This window comes from Hermetia illucens, chromosome 3, assembly GCF_905115235.1.
Source record: "Hermetia illucens chromosome 3, iHerIll2.2.curated.20191125, whole genome shotgun sequence".
Lineage (NCBI taxonomy): Eukaryota > Metazoa > Arthropoda > Insecta > Diptera > Stratiomyidae > Hermetia > Hermetia illucens.
The window spans coordinates 103,464,907-103,486,188 of NC_051851.1; the positions used below are offsets into that span (position 1 = coordinate 103,464,907).

Below are 21,282 nucleotides of genomic sequence, written 5' to 3' on the forward strand. Positions count from 1 at the left end.
TTCTGCTAAAGTTACCTCGATTCATTAAAGTTAAAACACCCTATTATATTATATTTTACACAACTATAGTGAAAACAAGCGAATCATTTTTCAGACTCCGCATATTTACCTTTTGGCAACACGCCAATTTTTCAGAATTTTTTTCTGGCTTGAATTTCTTTGCCGATTACACGCCATCTGACAGAACGATGATTCAATCTATCCGATTGCATATTTTCTTTCTTTAGTAGTATTGTAAGCAATTGTATGTGACCTAGTCTTTCATTCATATACGTAAATACTGGACGTACTTGTGTGCTCTATGCTAAAAATATCTGAGTAATGTATTCTCCCGGGTCATTAATTTTTTTTCTTGAAGACAATACCTTACTAGAAAATGAGCGAGTTTTGGAAGTGAAACTAGGACATTTTGTAGTTATTTTAACTAAGGAAATTGGGGGTGTTCTTTTTCTGTTTTCAAGTCCCTTACTAGAAGCAGTTCTAATGTAACTTACAAGACTATTACCATTCGAAAAATATATTTTTGCGTAATGACAAACAACTTTATTTCAATGAAATTTGAAAATTATTACAAAAAATCAACAGCAATTTCTTAGTTTTGCTTCTGATAGTCCACATACAGTTTGAGTTATGTGGTGGTAGAGTGTTTTCTCTCGTCTGGAATAGATTTTAATGAGATTGACGGTGCAATTTCCTGGGGCCCAAATTCCCTCCCTAGAATTTAAATCGATGGAAATTCCACTGGAAAGCGGAATATATTCGTCATCTTAAAAATAGACATATCTTCTTCTCTCTATCACCTCTCAGGAGGCATCGGCGCAAGTTATTCTAATGATTATTGCAAAAATTTAATTACATCAATTACATCATTTTCCCCATATTTACTTTAAACATATTATGTTTTACACCAAAATTTATACAACAGATTATTTAATCTATATCAACAACACTAAAAGTAGAGAACTAATAAAAAACTGGGAATACTAGCCCCATAACAAGCTAATTGGTGACGTTAAGCAATGCATGGCATAGATCAGCGTCTCAACATTCACTTTTTCTCTGTCGGGTTCCAAAAATAGAAGATCCAACCCGAACTATGGAGCTACCCATGATAATCTAAAACGAAGAAACAAATTTACACATACAGAACTATGAACTCATGCTCTTATTACCGCTTCTTCAAAGTCAGCCGACATTCCCATAGATACAAGTACATCTGAAGCTGTTAAGTTGTTTGCTTTACATATGTCGGTGTGGCATTGCATCAATGTAACGAAATCTTCGTTCGGACCTGTCGCATAATCATGATCAAATTTGCCAATAGTCATCACACCTTTTACATGAAGGTTTGGTAAATTATCAACAATGTGCCGATAAAGAGAAAGAGTCTCGTCTGGTTTTACACCACTTTTTGCTAATAACAGGAAAAACTGATAATTTCATTGATTCTCGCGTCTATTTAGTATCCTACCCTCCTCTCCACTGGTATTAACTTGTATTAAAATCTGCAGAGGTTTTTTGTTATCAGTTTCAAGTTGATCCCAGGCTTTGTTTAAACTGTTTGCAAGTTTTTCGCTGTCTACAGTTTCAATCATTTCAAGCCCAGGGACTTTTATCACCTGGAAATATTATTCGTGTTAAAAAGTTTATATTATATAAAAAAAATATATCGAGGAAAAGCAGTTACTTTCAGAAGAAAACAAAAAAAGTCTTTTAACAATTTAAAGGTTGCATATTTTTTTTTGCTTTCTGTCGAGAATTTCCTCTATTACGAAATCGAATAAAGTATAATTGCATTTAGCTTACTATGCTAAATCCTACATGATCTCACTTGGTGACAGGTTCCACGACACGCACACTAAGAAAATGTATTTAATGTTAAAGAAAAAAGATCAGGTTAATAAACAAGCCTAAAAATACCAGGATTTCCACTTCAGTCGACGCAGCGAACGGGTTCCGGTCCTGTCGAAACATTGCCAAAGGTTCTTAAAGAATCAACGACTTTAGAAAGTAAGCAAAATAGTCCGGGAAATATAAATTTATGTCTGCAAATTAAATATTGGTACGGCGGGAAGGCGAAGGAACTCTCAAGGTTTTTGCGGAAGATACGCATCCACTTTACTAAAATTTCAGTGGTGTGGTAAAAAGCTGTGACATTGTGTGCTCTACTTTTTGCTTAACGATTGAGGGAGTTCTCAGTCCGCATGGACCTGATAATGGACCCGACCAATTAGAAATCGAATTATATTGAAGACCGACTTGTGTTCATGCCTAGACAATACCGAAGTGAACCTTCAATCGTCTTTTTGAATAACTTGCGTATTTAGCCCAAAAAGAGGGGCCCGTGGACCACAAAATTGGATCGGTCTGGGCCATAGAGAAATTCGCGCCCGAGGTGAAAATTATGCGAAAAAATCGGGTCCGGAATGAAAATTACAAGGGGCTGTCGTGAAAATTATGCTGAGCCCCATATTACCCGTTTTTCCTTGAAATTTCTATCCTGGGCCCCCGATAAAAGTCCGGGCTCGGAGAAATCCCCCTCTTTCCACTCCCTTCTCGTCAGACCTGGGTCCGGTCCATCATCGTCAATCGGACTCAGGACTTCTTCAATCTTCAAACAAAAAAATCACTTCGGCTCAGTTTAGCCATGTACAAAAGGCGATGTTCACTTGAATATACTTCGTACGCATATCATGTTTGCGATTATGTATAAATGGAGCGATTACCACTTGTAGCCACTTTCTGTTACGCTGCTCCTAGGGCAGAGATGAGGCAGCGTCTGATTCGTTGCCTCTGCCCTGGATGAAACCATCAGTAACGTTTTCTTGCGGATTGCCGTCTATGAGGGTTTCCATGACACCATAAAAGAAGTCTAGCGATATGATGACCGATTCATGAAGCCCTCTAATATCTGAGCTGATCGCACGATTTACTTCTTTACCACATACGCGTCAAAGATAGCTCGACCCAATGCTGAGAGACTCCATCTGGAAAGTAATGGAGCTAAAAACCGGTAACGTGCATTTCGACGACTCTATCATTATTGCGGGTGATCTCATGTCAGGTCATGTTGTCGAAAAGGGTTACGACGATCAGTGCCAGAGGAGTAAACGGTTTGGTACGTGTAATGGGGGTAGCGGGTATACCGTCAATTTTCCGACACTCAGTCCTTTGTACTTCTCAATACATGGTTTATTGAATGAAATTATCTTATCTTCTTGCATTTTATAATGAGAAGAGAAAGACACATATCAACTATATTATCCTAAGACGTAGACATTTTTTCACCGTTATTGACAGCAAAGCCGTTCCGTACGAGGTTAACGTACCTCAACATCAGCAGTTGATTGCTGTCCTGAGAATTAAATGATTGTCGATCGCGAAACGTAGAATCAAACCAAGTATACAATCCACAAAGCGACCTACGCAACTCTCCTCGTCAACAAGCCTGGTAAGCGGTTTGTCAACTGAAATATTTGGCCTGTATCAACTTGTCAAAATGCGACATTGCGGATAGGATGGAGGAATGATAGGAAGGCAAGAGCACTTCCAGCAGGTTTCACCGGCAGAATTTGCTGAACACTGTGATTCCGATTACCCTTTGATTCGGTTGTTATCCCATAACAAGATATATGATCACATTTCCAACTCTTTCAAATTACACCATGAGAAGCATCGCCCTCTCTGTATAACTCTACTGGATCCACACAAATTCATCTTGTATGCTAGAATGCCAAGAAAAATCCCTCTCGTCACTTCTGTTGGTTAATTCATGTCATGAGTACTGCCACACGGGGCATCCGACGTCCAGCGTACTAGATACTATGTACAGATTATGTTTTTCTAGCATCTCACAACCAAGCTGATTGCCAGCAGCTTTTTAAAAGTGAAATGACCGCTTGTGCAGCGCGGTCGGCGTCTCAAACTGGATAAAATAAGAGTTTTTGACGACCAACCCCAATTCATTTTTAGGCAAAGATCTACCAAGAAATGAGCGATTTAAGAGTCTTGGAACAATACTATCAATACTGAAAGCTGCGCTACGAAGGGACGCCAGAAACGGGACCCTCCATCGGGGGCCAACTCGATTCAACTGAACAAACCTCGCGTAATCTCATCGCTCTCTTTCATTCGACCATCAGTTTTCTTCGATGATGCCTAATCAATTCACCGCAGCTGGCCATCAGTTCGCCAAGCAATCCCAGCAGTTTACGGTGATGTTGAACACAACCTGAATATTAAAAGCATTGAGTAGAACTCTGTAGCTCGCCGGGTTCGTAAACACGAACTCGCATAACACAATTCCTAGGCTTCATTACTGTTTTTCAGGATGGATTCCTAAATATTTATTTAATAGAAGATAGGAAGTTATTCTTCAACGTAGAGAAAACTGTATGGCGAGATATACTAAGGTCGTCTATACCGACCGCTCGAAAACAACAGAGTTTTGAAGTAGGAGTCTACCTTTGGAATAGAAACGAGAAGTAGACTTTTCCCTTGGAACAATAGGCAATGATTTTTCAGGCTGTGGTTCTAAGGGTGGGAACCCGGATGATTGATAAGTGTTTAAAGGGCACGCGCATCGCAATCTGCAATGATAGTTAAGCTGCACTGAGTACACTGAGTAGTCCATTGATACTTCTGGGTACCTGGTCACCGTGATGTAGAGGAAAAGGAAATTTCGAATGTTTTAGCGAAACTCGATTCAGACCAGAACCAACAATTAGAGTTTCAGTAGCATTGGTAAGGGCTGCTAGCAGAGCAAATGCTACTAGACACACCAAAGTGTTCCTGTCAGAGTTAAATGTATATAGCGCAGTTTATTCTGTCGAAAAACAGGGAGACTTGCAAAAGTGTTGTGGGCATTCTGAATGACCATAATTCACTAACTGAACATGACACGTGTCTATCCTGTTAGGAGGAAGTGAAATCCATTTTCTATGTGAATGCCTCGCCTATGGGCACACTTCAGCGATACATAAACGGGATATTCCGTTAGGCGGAGGAGTCGAGTACAATCTCAGAAATTACATTTCATCTCCCACCTCAAATAAATGCATTTTCCAATGTAAACCAGCCACAGACACCAGTCTAATCAATCACTCACTTTGCTAGAAGAACTGCAATACTGGTCTCCAAAAAACTCCTAGCCACGCAACTTTTCCTTCCCGCCAATATCCTTACGTCCCTCCAGGTGACTGTTGCCTCAATAGAAACCAGGTCCGGCGTCGCAAATATCGTTTTCCTCTACTGCCCCTACCACTTTTTCGACCCAATTGACCTCTCTACCATTATATTTTTTTGTACGGTTCAACTTCGTCCAATTGGAAAATGGTGGTCTTTAGCCTTGTAACATACTTCCCGGTTTGATTCCTATATAAACAAGAATGCTCATCAATTATACCGCTGATTGACATATGATGAAGTCCTGCTATACGAAACAACTCCTATTTTAACTCGGTGCTTACTGCTTACAACATGATGAATTGCCACTAGTACGTTGACCAGTTTCTGATTAGCAGCTACATTATGATAAATCAAACCCAAATACCTCCTAAACTATGGAAACCATTCCAATCCTGTGAGTCTGCTCTTCATTCTTTGGTCACAAAGATAGAGGATGCAACTTTGAATGGTGAGTACGCGATGGGGGTGTTCGTGGACATTTAAGGGGCTTTTGACTGTGCGTCTTTTCAAAAATTGTGTGATGCCGCCAGAGCGCATGGTGTTGATGATGCTTTAATTAAGTGGATCCATGCTATGCTAACGCAAAGATTGTTGTGCGCTGAGGTAGAGGTCGATCGCTACCTGACTACAAAAGCAACGAAGGGCTGCCCCCAAGGAGGTGTGCTTTCGCCGCTTCTGTGGAGTATGTTGATCGACTCACTGCTATGCGAACTGCAAAATTTGCCAATACACGCTCAAGCTTATGCTGATGACGTGGCTGTACTTGCTGTTGATCGGGATCTTGGAACGGTGTGTAGGAATATACAGCGTGCCGTTGATTTGATAGACAGCTGGTGTCTTAGACATGGTTTGTCAGTTAATCTAATAAAACCACAATGGTTTTATTCACAAAAAGGACAAAACTGGATGGACTTTGCCTCCCTGAGATGAGGGGTACTACCCTTCAACTCTCCGAAGAAGTGAAATACCTGGGGATTACTCTAGATAAAAAACTTTTTTGGAACAAACATGTAGAGGTCAAGATGAAACGAGCTCTCACAGCTTATGGGCTGTGCAGACGGACCTTTGCCTCGACATGGGAACTCAGGCCTCATGTGGTAATGTGGATATACGTTGCCATCATTAGGCCGATGTTCGTATATGCATCCGTAGTGTGGTGGGTTAAGGTGAGACAAAAAGGTTTTCACCGTAAACTAGACGCACTGCAAAGAACTGTTTGTCTGGGTATCACTGGTGCCATGAGCACGACATCCGGCGCAGCTCTCAATGCACTACTCAATTTGCAGCCCCTGGATATATTTACTCAAAGCACTGCAATGAGAGCAGCTCATAAGCTAATTCGATTAGATCTATGGGAAAACAACGGATGTGGGGGACGCAGAGCATTGTAAGAGTTACTGGGAGGACTAAATCCAGTTCTTACAATGTCTTCCGATTCTCGTGTCCCCATACATCTGTTTGGTAGAAGATATGTAGTTACCCTGAAGCGTAGAGAGGACTGGGAAGACCCAGAGGAATGCGTGGCGGGATATACGGAAGTCTTCTACACCGATGGCTCAAAAACAGAAGAGGGTTCTGGAGCCGGAGTCTACCTCTCGAATAAAAACGAGAAGTGGGCTTTTCCTTTGGGACAATATGCAACGGTTTTTCAAGCCGAAGTTTATGCGATCCTAAGGGCGGCAAACTGGGTGATTGACGAGCGATTGAAGGGCAGGCGCATCGCAATCTGCAGTGAAAGTCAAGCTGCACTGAGGGCATTGAGCAGTCCTTTGATCACCTCGAAAATCGTTTAGGAATCCAGAAACCGTTTGAACTCTATGTCTAGATTCAATACGGTGGAACTACTCTGGGTACCTGGTCACTGTGGCATAGAGGGAAATGAAATCTCGGACGGAGGTCAATCTCCCCTATGCCGGGACCGGAGCCAGCAATTGGGGTATCAGTAGCATTGGCTAAATCTGTTTTCAAAAACTGGGAACAAGTTTCCCATAACGACAGGTGGCAGAGCTTAAATGCTGCTCGACACATCAAACTTTTCCTGCCAGAACCCAACATACGTACCGCAAAGTTTATCCTGTCGAAAAGCAGGAGGACTTGCAGGTGTATTGTGGGCATTCTGACAGGCCATAATTCACTAGCTGGGCATATGTTCAGAATAGGAATTATCGAAGATGATACGTGTCCCTCCTGTAATGAGGAAGCATCAGGCATCAGGTCTTTGGTGCCGATGTCCTCCAATTGCGACGAGTAGCATCACATCCACTAACGCAAATCCTGCGATATGTTAACGAATCCGGAATATTCCGTTAAAGGCGAGTACAATGGGCCAACACGGCCTGAGTGCTCAGAAGCTGTAGCTTCTCCCCCACCATACACACACATGGAAACCATTCCTGGCTTCAGTGGCCAGGACACCATTATCTTTGATATCCAACTCCCAAATAGTACCATGCGTTCACTGCTTTTAACAGCATCTGACTTCAGGGATGCAAACTGGTGATTCATAAACCATCCCTTGAAGGTGAAAAAGATGAGAGTTGCCATACCGTCCTTTGAACACTTCAAAGCACCTGGCATGGATCACATCTTTCTAGCAATACTAAAGGAAGGTATGGAGTACTTCTCATACACGATGATGACCATTTTAACAGGCAGAACGGCATCTGGGTATACGGTTTGGATGCGATAATTGCAGCGGAATTTGCGCGCCTATTTTGGTCGATGAAGGAACATTGCAAGTCAGATCGATAAAAAGCAGGATGGAGTTCCTTCCGGATACTTCTGAACTGATTGACAAAATTTTCCACATCAAGAAGCATATCTACGCAGAAACTTATAGTCGCTGTCAGGAATTTGAAATCCCAGGCAGAATTTTCTAAGGTTGCATTTTGTTATTAATGATATTTGTACAGTTACTTCTCCCATGCTACCTTGATTCCTGGAATACACTGATGACATCTTTTTACTTTCTTGCCGACAATAACTTTCGTCAATTGACTCTGGATTTGAATAAAGAGGTAAGAAAGGATATTTGTCCACATGAATTAACATTGATAACGGGCTACTTGAAGGCGAAAGTGCGGTCTGAAGTTACAAATGGGGTAAGGGGACGTTTTGATTTCGGGTTTCGCATGTTGATTCTGGCGAAGGAAAAGTTACAAAGTAACAAATATCACAATATCACAAATATTTAGATGCCACCGTGAAGACTCGAAACATTATCTCAAAAAACTGACCTAATTGGAAATTAAGAGACTCTAACAACACAATAGCTAACACGAATAAAAGGAAAAATCGGGCCAATTTCTGAGTACACCTAACCAGCCGAGTGATAACTTGGTTTTCAAAAGACGTCAAAAATGAATAGCTGAGAAATTTTCGAACTAGTGGTAATATGACAATGTAAATGTTACAAAGATTCAATCACCGAACCCTTCAGTTGCTACTGTAAAAACTTAACCATCTTCGAAAATAATCATTGCAACAGTAGTGCCAAAAGATTGAAACCTTGGAAAAAATATGATAATTTTAAACTATAAATAGCTTAAAGAAGATAAAATAGTGCTTGATACAGACAGAAGTTAAAAAATGTGGTTGTTGCATAGTTTTAGCTACTATTCTATCAACAGCGAGAAACATGCAAGTACACTTCCGATTGTCGTATTCAATCCTAATGATCATCCCTTTTCCCATTCATACTAACCAATTTCAATGTTATTATTTGCAAATAAGTGGAAAATGAAACCGCTTCTGCTCCGCAAGTTGTAGTGTATGGTACATCATTGTCAGTGGATGTTATACGACTCAGAATGGTAATGAAGCGCTCCTTCCAGCCCTTTAATTGCTCATAATCGGATAATATGCGTATCTTTACCATCCCCCATAATGTAGTCTGCGGCTTTGTGCCATTTGCAACATCTCACTCACCTTTTCCAGTAACAAATTCATGAGAGAGTGCATTTAATAATATGTAGCATTTCTTCTTTCCTCACGTAACTTTTTCAATATATTCCTTCCAATTTCCTAACTTCCGTCTCGACATTCACTTATATCAAAAATTCAATATTTAAGATGATTTTATTTTGTTTACAAAAACACACAGTGTGCACCCAATAATGTGCACCATGAGCAGACTTGGGTGGAAGCAAAAGGTCGAGGGTCTTTTCAAAATGGTAGAAGATTGAAAGTTAAAATTTGAAATATTTAAATGGAAATGGGTTTTAGAGTTTTAGAAAAAAGTGCAAGGTCATTTTAAATATTGAATTTTTTTATATAAGTGAATTTCGGTGTGGGAATTAGGAAAGGAGTGTTTGGAGAAATTAAGAGGTGCTAAACATGACAAAAGACGAAATGCTGCATATAATTAAATGCACTCTCCCGTCAGATTGCCATTGTTCAAGACGATTGGAATGTTGCACATGCAAGCGTGCCGCCGAAACCGTTGCTCATAGGTTTTACTTCCCTTACCAACAGGATCATGAAATTCCTTTTTCCAGGTCATGCGTTGGGTTGAACTTCTCGTTCTCTGCCACGGAAACCAAGTTCTAGCGCGTCGTGTCCAATCCGCTGTTAGTGATCAACAGAATTCTAAACTCCTCACGTTTATCGATCTGTCTTCACAGTCCCGCAATCAGCCAGATCTTGTGACGCGACTTCACCTGCGTTGCAAATAAATTCACTCCTCTTGGCACAATACTCATTATTATCCTCGGTCGGGTTTTTCAGTAAGTTTGTGTCGGCGCACAGTAAGAAAATTTCTCTGAATTAAAGTCAATTCGCAGAAATGGACTGACTGTTCCTCCGTGAGCAGACGCAATCGTGACAAGCAAGCAAAGATGGGCCCTTTCGAGGACGATATTAACACTCTGCTCACTTGCCTCACATTGAGTACTCAAACTGGATGCATTTTTGGGGTGCTTCTAGTTAATGTAAATAATAAGACGATTTTCTTTTTCTCTATTATTTGTTTTGGTATTCATATATCTATATTTCCGCAACAACTTGTTCCTTTCTTCGGTGGGACATATATAGCACTATAGACGTATAGCGCTGAAGAAGAATTGGGTTTAGACGAACTTGGTTTGCGGGGAAATATATACACAAGATTACCTAGATACTCCAGACGACTTCCAAACAGATCGGCAATCTGTTCTGAAAAACATAGGAGCACATAGTGCTTTAGAAGCTTAAGATGGACCGACCCGACACAGGACGAACAGATGTGAAACAAATTCAGAAATTCATCGGATGCAGCATTGACGAATGGCCTTAGGACTGAACTTACAGTAAACGAAATTTGACAACACGTCGAGAGGTATGTGATATACGCACAGAACACGGCCATTTGTAGAAGAATACGGGCGATTTGGACGATTCAAGATACCAGAAAGAAGCCTGGAAAATGTGATATTCATAAATAAATTTATTACTGGAGGCGGAAGTTTTGTCAAAGTAGAAACAGGATATGGCAGGAGGGCATCGAGACGATAAACTCCCTCAAGGGTTAATGCACCGTTCAGTGTTCAAAAGAAACCGAATCAACGCCAGACGGCTGATACATATACATTATTTGGCCCAAATTCACAAATGAGATGTATATACTATCTACACGATAATCTCTGCTATACCATTTGGCAGAATACGCCCGGAACATCATCGACCCATATTAACAGCGCCTCATCTCACGAAAACCACCATTTAATTTTATATTCTCCTTAGGGTAGTCGATGAAAAAAATTTTGGAACACGATTATCTCTCTTGGTGACAGGCCCCGCGACAGGTCGACCAAGAAAATGCATAGAATGTCGTTACAAACATGATGATCGGATTAAGTCACAGGCCTCGGAGAAATGCTAGGGCGTCCACCTCAGTCGACGCGGCAGGACGGGCCCCGGTCCTGTCGAGAAATGGGCAAGGGTTCTTGACGCATGGACGGCGTCAGGACGTAAGCAAGTTAGTCCGCACACAACGAACAAAACAAATACGTGTCTGCACGCTAAATGTTGGTACCCTAACTGGAAAGACCGAGGAACTCGCAAGAGCCCTTCGGAAAAGGTGCATTGACATCTGCGCTCTGCAAGAAACCCGATGGTCTGGTTCCAAAAGTTGCGACATCGAACGCGAACGCGGTAAAAATGGCTACAAACTTCTCTATTTTGGTAACCCACACACTCAATATGGTGTTGGCATTGCCATCTCAGAGGGTTTCCGTGATGCCATTAAAGAAGTCGAACGATTTGATGATCGGCTAATGAAGCTCACCATTATATCAGCTGATCGCACTATTCACTTCTTCACCGCGTATGCACCACAGACAGGCCGACCTGATGCCGAGAAAGATGCCTTCTGGCAACTTCTCGATGAAAAGACTTGTCACGTGCCTGCTGACGATTACATAATCATTGCCGGCGACCTTAATGGTCATGTGGGTGAAAAGGCAGACGGTAACAGGTGTCATGGGGGAAAGGGGTTCGGAGCGCGCAACGAAGGTGGCGAGCGTATAATCGATTTTGCGGACACCCATGACCTTGTACTTATGAATACATGGTTCATCAAACGATTGTCTCATCTTCCCACATTTTATAGTGGGAACAATAAAACGCAAATCGACTATATTCTCATAAGACGTCAACATTTTACCACTGTCACTGATTGCAAAGTCGTTCCCTATGAGACCATCGCACCTCAACATCGGCCGTTGATTGCTGTCCTGCGAATTAAGCCACCGATAAAACGGCGTGAGGAACGCACTGGCCCGCCGCGCATTAAATGGTGGCGATTTGGTGAGAAGAACGAAGAAACGGTCTCACTCATACGATTGCCAATCATTACGAATGTGGAAGAATCATGGAACCAAATGAAAGACACGATCCACAAAGCGGCCTCTGCAACCCTCGGGGTCACCAAGCCGGGTAAGCGATACATCAACCGAGATACTTGGCTTTGGAATGATGATGTTGAAATGAAGGTCCGTGAAAAGAAACGCCTCTACCACAAATTTCTCGACGATAAAACGCCTGCTAATTGGCAAATTTATAAGAATGCCAACGGGGAAGCAAAGAAAGCGGTCGCTGTCACCCGAGCGAACCATTTCAAAAATCTTTACGATAAACTGGACACTCGGGATGGCGAGAGAGATCTGTACCGACTTGCTAAAAGCCGTGATGAACGCACACAGGATATCGAACACTTCTGTTGTGTTAATGACAAGAACGGTACTTTGCTTACTGATCGTCGAGCCGCGACGGATAGATGGCGAGAATACTTCGAGCAGATTTCAACTGAAGAATTTGCTCATCCTCCACTTTCACAAACATTGCCGACATTTGGAGCAGTTCCACCAGTCAGCGCAACTGAAGTCGAGGAGGCAATAAAACAAATGAAATCGGGGAAAGCAACAGGACCTGACGACATCGCATCTGAGCTCTGGAAAGCAAAGAGCTGGGACCCAACACCGTGGCTGAGTGAATTCTTTAACCGGGTTATTCAGGAAGGAAGAACACCATCTGACTGGCAAGAAAGTACCACTGTTCCAATATGGAAAAAGAAAGGTAGTCCAGCAGAATGTTCAAATTACCGTCCGATCCGATTACTTTCCCATACCATGAAGATTTTTGAACGCATTCTTGACAACCGTATTCGCGAAATCGTTGAAATAATCGTGAATCAAGCCGGATTTGTCAAGAACTGCGGAACTACTGACGCAATACACGCTGCGCGGTTACTCATGGAGAAACACCGTGAGAAGCATCGCCCTCTTTACATTGCCTTTCTGGATCTAGAGAAAGCGTTTGACCGTGTACCACACGAACTCATCTGGTATGCTTTACGACAACACTTAGTACCAGAAGAACTCGTGCGCTGGGTTCAATTGCTCTACCACGATCCGAAAAGTAAAGTTCGAAGTATGGCGGGTGTATCAAAACCGCTTCATGTCTCTGTTGGAGTTCATCAAGGAAGTGCCCTCTCACCACTCCTCTTTGTCCTTGTTATGGACACCGTCACACGGGATATCCAACGTCCAGCGCCCTACACTCTGCTTTATGCAGATGATGTTTTCCTAGCATCTGATAGCAAAAATGATCTCGAGCAACTTGTTCAAAAATGGAATGATCGCCTCATGCAACACGGTCTCAGATTGAATTTAAACAAAACTGAATTTTTGACGACCGATCCCCATGAAACAGGCACAATCACTGTCAGCGGCAGTGATCTGCCCAGATCTGAGCGATTTAAATACCTCGGGTCAACGCTATCAGCCAATGGAGAGCTGCGTTATGAAATTGCTTCACGCATTAACGCAACCTGGATGAAGTGGCGTTCCACAACTGGTGTCCTTTGTGATCGACGTATCAACGAACGTCTCAAATCTAAAATTTACCGCAATGTTGTCCGTCCAGTCGCTCTCTATGGTTCTGAGTGTTGGCCGACCATAAAAGACAATGAACGGCGTCTCGCGGTAATGGAGACGAAGATGCTACGTTGGACTAATGGCGTCACACGTTTAGATCACATCCGAAATGAGGATATCCGCGATCGTTATGGGGTTGCACCGGTCGTGGAAAAGTTGCGAGAGAGGCGTCTTCGATGGTATGGTCACGCAAGTCGTGCAAACGAGAATTCACTTGCAAAGATTGGTCTGAACATCGAAGTAGATGGTAAACGAGCAAAAGGCAGACCTAAGCAACGGTGGCTTGATACGCTGAATGGGGATTTGAAAGCCTCGAGATTGCACCCAGATCAGGCATTCGATAGAGCCAAATGGCGAAGCCGATCACGACGAGCCGACCCCGCTTGTGAACGGGACAAAGGCTGAAGAAGAAGATTATAAATTATACTCAATTTCCACCTCGCATACCATGGCATTACTAGGTTCAAATTATGCATGCCCCAGTTTATTTATTTATTTTATGTGGACAATACACAGAAAACAAATTCCTTATTACATATTGTCCTCAGAGGAAGGAGCAAGTGAATGGATTATTTTACGCGTTAGACCAAAAGGGGTTTACGTTACTGCGGGCAAGGGCGGTTTCGACGCTTAATAAGTACCTTTTACGCGCTTTTCTAACCATTGACTTCACAGTGGAGCGTATAACCTTAAAGTGAGCAAGGTCGGCGTCATTCTTAAAAGCCCCAAACTTCTTCCGCAGTGCATGTTTCAGGCGAATGTTATTAAGAATTTCCGTTGTGAACCAAGGTGGGTAAGAACGGGGGAACAGGGGAAGAAGGGACATAAGAGGCGAGGAGATCGGACAGGATATTGTAAAAGGTGTTTATACCTTGATCACACGATGAGTTGTTTAATATATGTACCCAGTTGAAAGACGCTAAAGATGAGTTCAGTCCGTCAAAATTGGCTTTGGGGAAGTTGAACTTAGTAGACTTACGCTTAGTTTTGAACGAGGGAGCTCCGCTCCAAATTGACATACGGGGATGTGAAAGGAAATAAAAAGAGGTGGCGCCCGGGGAGGTTGGAAAGGAAAACATCGAGAGTGCGACTCAAGGAAATTTTGGTGGTATTGAAATTCAGGGCAGAGCAATGTGAGAGGTTGTTGGAAGGAATTGGACGGCTAGGGGGGGAAATCTAACAGTAAGGAGTTCAGACAAACTGTCAAACAATTCTTCATACAGGTGAGAAGGGCAAGCACAGGGGACATATACACAAGATTCAATGAACGGGAGGAAGTTGTACGGGGAGACACGAAGAGCAACACAGTCAAAAGGAAGGTTAGAGGAGGAGAAGACGAGTTCGGCGGAAAGTGTATCTTTTATTCCAATTAGGATCCCACCGCCGGTGGACTTACTGTCAGCGGAAATTGGAGTACCCTTCGGGGAGCTCGAAATTTTAATATGGCATCGTCTAGCCAGGTTTCGGAGATACAGATGTCCTGGTGTTGCTGAGCCAGCGCGGATAAATTGAAGGCCCCCCGCTTGGGTCTTAAACCCCTAACGTTCTGATAAAACAGACGGACACATAGATCCAGTTATATAGCTCGGCGAGGCAGGCGGGTTGCCCCGAAATTTACCCGCGAATTGGGGCGCTTGTATGGCTTGATGAATATACCTTCAGGCCAGAAAGAAGGGTTGACGAGGACGTCAACTTCGTGTGGATAAGTTACCTTGAAAGATGTCGTCAGTTTGATGCAGGACAGAGGAGAAGGTAAACCAACTTTGCTCTTTATATACTCCAGGACATCGTCCGTAGAAGTTTCGTAGGCTAGCCTGGAGATAAAGAGCTGTTTAGGTGGGAACGCCAGCCTTAGTTTGGCGCCACTGGTATGGGTACTGCTAGGATATGTGGCAGCAACGGGAAGTGAAGCTTCGTTGGCGACAGGAACGATGTCAAAAAGTGGAGCGGCTGTGTTCCGATTTGTGACTTGCTGAGGAGGCTGCGGATATTGTCCCCGTGTAGGCGCGATGGAACGAGAAATGATCGGAGGCTTGGTGGACCGTTGCTCGTCGAATAGGGGCCGCTGGATCAGGGATGTAGAGCCAGTGGAAGCTACCCTGATGTAGGAAGACATTGCAGACGAAATCAACTCAGATTGAGAGGCCTGGTGCATAGACTCCTGAGAAGAGGTTGGTGATACACTGTTAAGCACAGTAGGAAGCGCAGTCAAAGTCTCGTCGAACGAATTCTTAAGCCGCCGGGAGCACGTAGATAACGACGACTTAGTAGATGGTTGCATTTTTGGCACTGCACCAGAGTTGCGGTTTACGTTTTCGGCGGAATCGTGCTGAATCGCTGGGCTTGGTTAAGTCATCCTTGGCAGAAGGAGAAGTAGACATAGCTGAAGATACAGTAGATGCCGCCGGAAGTGGGACTCCATTCGATTTCGGTACCGAAGCGGAAGCCTCAACGGCGCGCTGAATGGCTGCCAAGATCGAAGACTGTTTATTAAGCAACTGTATTGCATCCGACAGCGTGGAGCCATGGCAAGTGTTGCAGCGATAGGATATGTTGTCGGTAAACTTTGCTCGAATCTCTAAAAATACTGCAGGAATGCCTTAGCATTTGATGTGGTAAGATTTTCCGCAGTAACCGTCGCAATCGAGATATCATAAATTGGAGGTGACGCCATTATATAGAAGACAAAATGCGACCGAGAATCAATAAAATAAAATATTTGCCTACAAATATGCAAACCGCAGGAACGACTATGCACAGATAAAATGTTGTGACGATTAAAATGTAAACGCCGAAGGGGGCAGAAAAGAGTAATTTGGATGAATGATTACACACTGCCACTGGAAAGTAGTTAAATGTAAATGATGATTTTAAAGGCAATCAGTTGGAAAAAATTATGGGAGAAAGCAAAATCACAAGCGTTAAGTTCACAGTCGATCGACAAATTGTGCAACTCATAAGTCGCCAGGAGCCAATGGAATTACAGCCGATCTGGTTAAATATGGAGGCGCCCAATTAAATCTACCAGTTCATCAACGTATACTCAAAGGGTAACATCGAATCAGTGCCTGACCAGCGCACGCAGTGCAGCAATGACAAAGATATCACGTTGCTGAGTGTCATCTATAAGATATTCTCCGCTATCTTGCTAGGTCGGATAGTCCCATTGGCCCTGGACATCATTGGCCTATACCAAATCAGCAACAGATCAGACCAATGTGCACCCTTTTTAACCTGACCCTTAAAAAGGTGATGCTTAGGTTAATGCGAGTGGCACCATCCAAAAAAAAAAAAAAATTGATTTTTTCGTTTTTTTAATGCTTGGGGTGGTACGCTCCAAACTAGGGATCCATGGACTAAAAAACGAGGGAGTAAGTTGCTCCTCATTTAGTCCGGTCCACCATCAAGTGGCTGGGGACTTAGGATCCCGCAGATCCTAAACAACAACCATCCCTATGCTGACGATATCGACATCATGGGAATAACCACCCGACACGCACAAACTGTCTTCACATCAATGAAGGCAAGACAAAGTATATGGTGGCAACGTCAGCATCGAAAACCAATCAACCACCAACATCAATCCGCACTGGTCAAACAGGAAGAATAAGGATAGGAGAATACAACTTTGAGACCGTTGATAATTCCTCATATCTAGGGTCGAAAATCACAACCGATAACAGCTATGACGTTGAAATGTGCGCACGGTTGTTGGCAACCAAGAGAGCCTAGCTTACAAAAACTTTTCCCCTTGAATCGTCTCACCAGAGGGTCGAAGCTCTCACTGTGCAAGACAATGATCTTGCCAATCCTCATGTATTTCTCGGAGACTTGGGTTCTTAGCAAAAAAAATTTCGAACCCTAGGCCGCATTCAAGAGAAGAATCCTTCGAAGTTTTTATGGTCTCCAACATGAGGATAGACGGTTCCGTAGTCTATATAACGACGAAATCTATGAGCGATACAGTGACCGTCCGGTTGTGGATAAAATCCGGCTCAATAGGTTGCGGTAGGCAGATTACTTAATCCGTATGGATGAGGACGATCCAACCCGGAAAGTTTATAAGGGCAATATGTATGGTAGAAAAATAAGACGAGGCAAACCCTGCCTGAGATGGAGCGATGGCCTAGGCTAGGACGCCAGACAGATTTTAGGGATATCGAATTGGTGGACATCGGCGGAGTTCCTTACGTAGGTAGGCCAAGGGAGAAAACAGCTGTTGCGCCGTTGATGATGAAATTTAATATCCCAATTAAACTTATCAGACTAACAAAGATGACCGCGTCCAATGTGTCCACATAATTGCCGTCAGCGTTCAACGCACTGTCACATGTATTCGTTAATCTACCATTGGAAAAAGTGATCCCAGTTTCTGGAGTGAGCAAGAGGGGTATGTCTTCATCAAACCCATTTAATCGCTATCCTATGGATGACTGTTAAGAACTTGGCACCGGAGCTCTCAGTCGATAGATGAACGGGCACTCCTGAATTGATACCCATTGCCATCGGCACATCAACGAAAAGTCCAAAATCTTCTGGGAAATTGTTCGCTTTGTCGAACATTAAGGTCGTGTAAGCCGCGACGATGAGAACTCATTAGCTAAAATGGAATTTAAGCACCTCTAGACTCTATACGATGTAGACCAGCCGACTCTGCTACTCAAAGCGACAAACATTCACTGGCCTATGGGGACATCATTTAGATTGAGCAGGCGGTGCAGCAACTGGGATTGAGACATACTTCAAATACAGATGGGGAAAACTTCCATTTCAACGAAGCTCCTACCTGGGTCAAAACAAAGCCGATAACATGAATGACTCTGCCAACTTTAGCCAATTTCCCACAGTCTATAACGGGGATCTGGCATATTCCGTTAGACGGGGGAGACGGGTACAATGGACCACTACAGCCTGAGTGCTTAGAAGCGTTACCTCTCCCCGCTCACATAGAATTTCACCTTTTTGTAAATGCGGTAGAAAGATATTCCGTATAAAATCGCCAGTCCCTTGAACATATGAATGATCGATATTCTGCTGAACTGTTCCAAGTGGTCTGTGTACAATAGTGGAAAAGGCACCTTATTCGTTACGAACCAGATCATCGTCTCATACGTTTCATGCATTCTCCACAATAATGATCGCATGTTTTTACTAAAGGCACTTTGTTTCAAATCACCTCTCTTGTTTTACCTTCTGAATCTTGTTTGTCTGCAGATGTCCAATAAAATGCCATTTGATATCCTTACATTTTTCAAGGATCGCCGGATGGGAAGCCTTCTCGACAAGCTCTTGTACATAATTCTCCCCAAAGTGGCGCTGGCCGGCCTCGTAAGCTTCCACGACATCCTCCGCAGGTTTTGTCTTGCTCACTGCAACAAGCCGAGGTTTTGCAGTCGTGACATCCTGAAAGTACACAATAGAATGTAATTCGGAATATAGTAAATTTGAGGCTAGGTTTACACTTGGCCTTCGCGCGAAAGCAATCTCTATGCGACGAAGGGTTGCTTCTAGTGCGGTCTTAATGTCTGCGCTCGCCATCCGTCTATAAAGCATTAGCACACGACAGTGAATAAGCAAGAAGTAAGCAAACAGGTGACAATTGTAAATAGTTCTTGACAATATACGAGCTGCGGAGGCAGAGGTTTACTGGAAAGTGGTGAATATGGGACTAGTTGCCAATGTTTACTTCTAGATGGCACTGAACGAAATTCAAAATATGTTTGAGGTAAAGTAGTGCAACACTGTAGTAGCTGCGCGCCATTTGATGTTCATAACGGCCGCGAGCCTCGGGAAGTTTTCAGTTTTCAGGTTTGCCTCTAACCGCGATCCGTTTGTTAGTTTTCGATCGCCTTCAGAGCCTATTCAGTGCAGTGCTTCTATGTACTATTTAAAAACGACGGTCAAATTGCCGTAGCTCTCCGAAACGAGGTATATGAGGCTGGTGTCGTTTAGAGATGGGTAGGTGCAGCTAAGGACAAAAAACTTTATACAATTTTTTTTTTGCAAATTCAAAATCATTCATCGTATGTTTCGTTATGAAGTTTTTCGCTTCAAAACTTTCTAACAATGATCAATGAAATAAGATCAGGTGATTGAGGAGATGTCTTGGTGCATAATAAAATAACCAACCCTTCATAACGTGTGCAGCATGTTTGGAATAATTGTCTTACTGAAGAGTCCAATGTTTTCCAGGACAAAACTATCCTCAAAATCTCTATAATGCTTTACAGTTGGAAGATTTCTCGATTGCAGTACTGTGCTCGTTTTTCGCCAAACATGTCTTCGACTATCATTTCCGAAGAAACTCCTATTTACGATGACGAGCAATTGAAGAGGTGGAAAGAACAATTTAGCATGACCCTTAACCGTGTCGAATCCGGTGAGGTTCCCTCTCTTGTGGATGAAATTGCCAGTCACCATAACGTGTGGATACGGACTGTTCCTCCAAGAAGAAGAGAACTCATTTCGGCCATCAATACACTCAAATGAAGGAAAGTAGATCTGTTACTTCCACTAGTATCGAAATCTTGGGAATCTGACACTTTCCCTAGATAGTGGAAGAAGGGGATGATCGTTAAGATCCCAAAGAACAGCATTCTTTCTGAGTGTGAAAATTTGAAGGGTATCTGCATGCCCCCTGTCATCGCAAAGATAATAACTAAAATAATGCTGGAACGCATCAAAAAACATCTCGAAGATTTGATCGAGAGAGAGCAGGCTAGTTTTCGCTCCGGATCCACATCGATTTGGAGAAAGCTTTCCACACCGTGAACAGGGAGTGTATCTGGAGTGCTCTACGCAGAAGGGGCATTCCGAAGAAACTAATAGTCACTATCAGAGCGACATATGGTACGAAAAATGTCATTTGATTAACCGAGGTAAAATCTCGGAGGATTTTGAGGTTCAGAGCGGAGTCTGCCAGTGCACTTTGTCATTACGATATTATTACTTCTTATTATCGGTGACGTTCTTCATGCTGCCTTGTTGGGGAAATGTGGCGGAACTCAATGGAATTCATCTTTCCTCAAACACTTCGACTACGCTGATGACATCTGTTTGCTCTCTCATCGAGTCATGCAGCTTGGTCAAATGACTCTGGATTTGGATAGAGAGGCAATTAGAGTTGGACTATAGATGAACACCAACGAAACCAAGGTTTTCAGTTTGATGGGTCATTGTATTTTCCCTATCTGTATGGTCGATCAGTTAGCATATCTAGGGGCCGATCAATTTGGATATTTAGGAAGCATGGTTTCTGCTGACGGTTGCACCGATCTGGATTGTGCCCGCTGTATTAACAGCGCTGGGCCCGCTTTCGCTACTTTGTCTAAAATTCGAAAATGTTATCTTCACACCAAGATAAACTGAGCATGTTCTGTGTAAGTGTTCTTCCTGTGTTCCTAGATAGAAGTAGCATATGGAAAGTGACTCCCACTATTGCTCAAAGGCTTCAAGCCCTCCTTAACACTGGCTGGCTGGGTACACTGGCCTGATAATATTAGACACGAAGAATTTGGTCAGCGTGTATTGTAATCGGTAGACGGAAGTGGCAGTGGGGTTTACAATAAGTATGTTTTAGATGATAAGAAAATTGTTACAGAGATATATTTGTTTACGATAAGAAAGAAACTAAAATAAGAAGGAAACCAGGATGAGTTTGGTCCGATCATTTTCCAAGATTCTC

General features: G+C 42.9%; 1 protein-coding gene across 1 annotated transcript; it reads right to left on the reverse strand.

The window, feature by feature from the left end:
* Positions 1–520: 520 nt before the first annotated feature.
* Positions 521–19,259, reverse strand: LOC119651519 (pyridoxal phosphate homeostasis protein). Its single transcript, XM_038055150.1, has 5 exons — positions 19,059–19,259; positions 18,789–19,001; positions 1,472–1,619; positions 1,173–1,414; positions 521–1,116 (listed from the first exon to the last, which is right to left on the reverse strand). Exons 1-5 carry the CDS (start codon positions 19,149–19,151, stop codon positions 1,042–1,044), a joined length of 771 nt encoding a protein of 256 aa, XP_037911078.1. The 5' UTR covers positions 19,152–19,259; the 3' UTR covers positions 521–1,041.
* Positions 19,260–21,282: the final 2,023 nt, after the last annotated feature.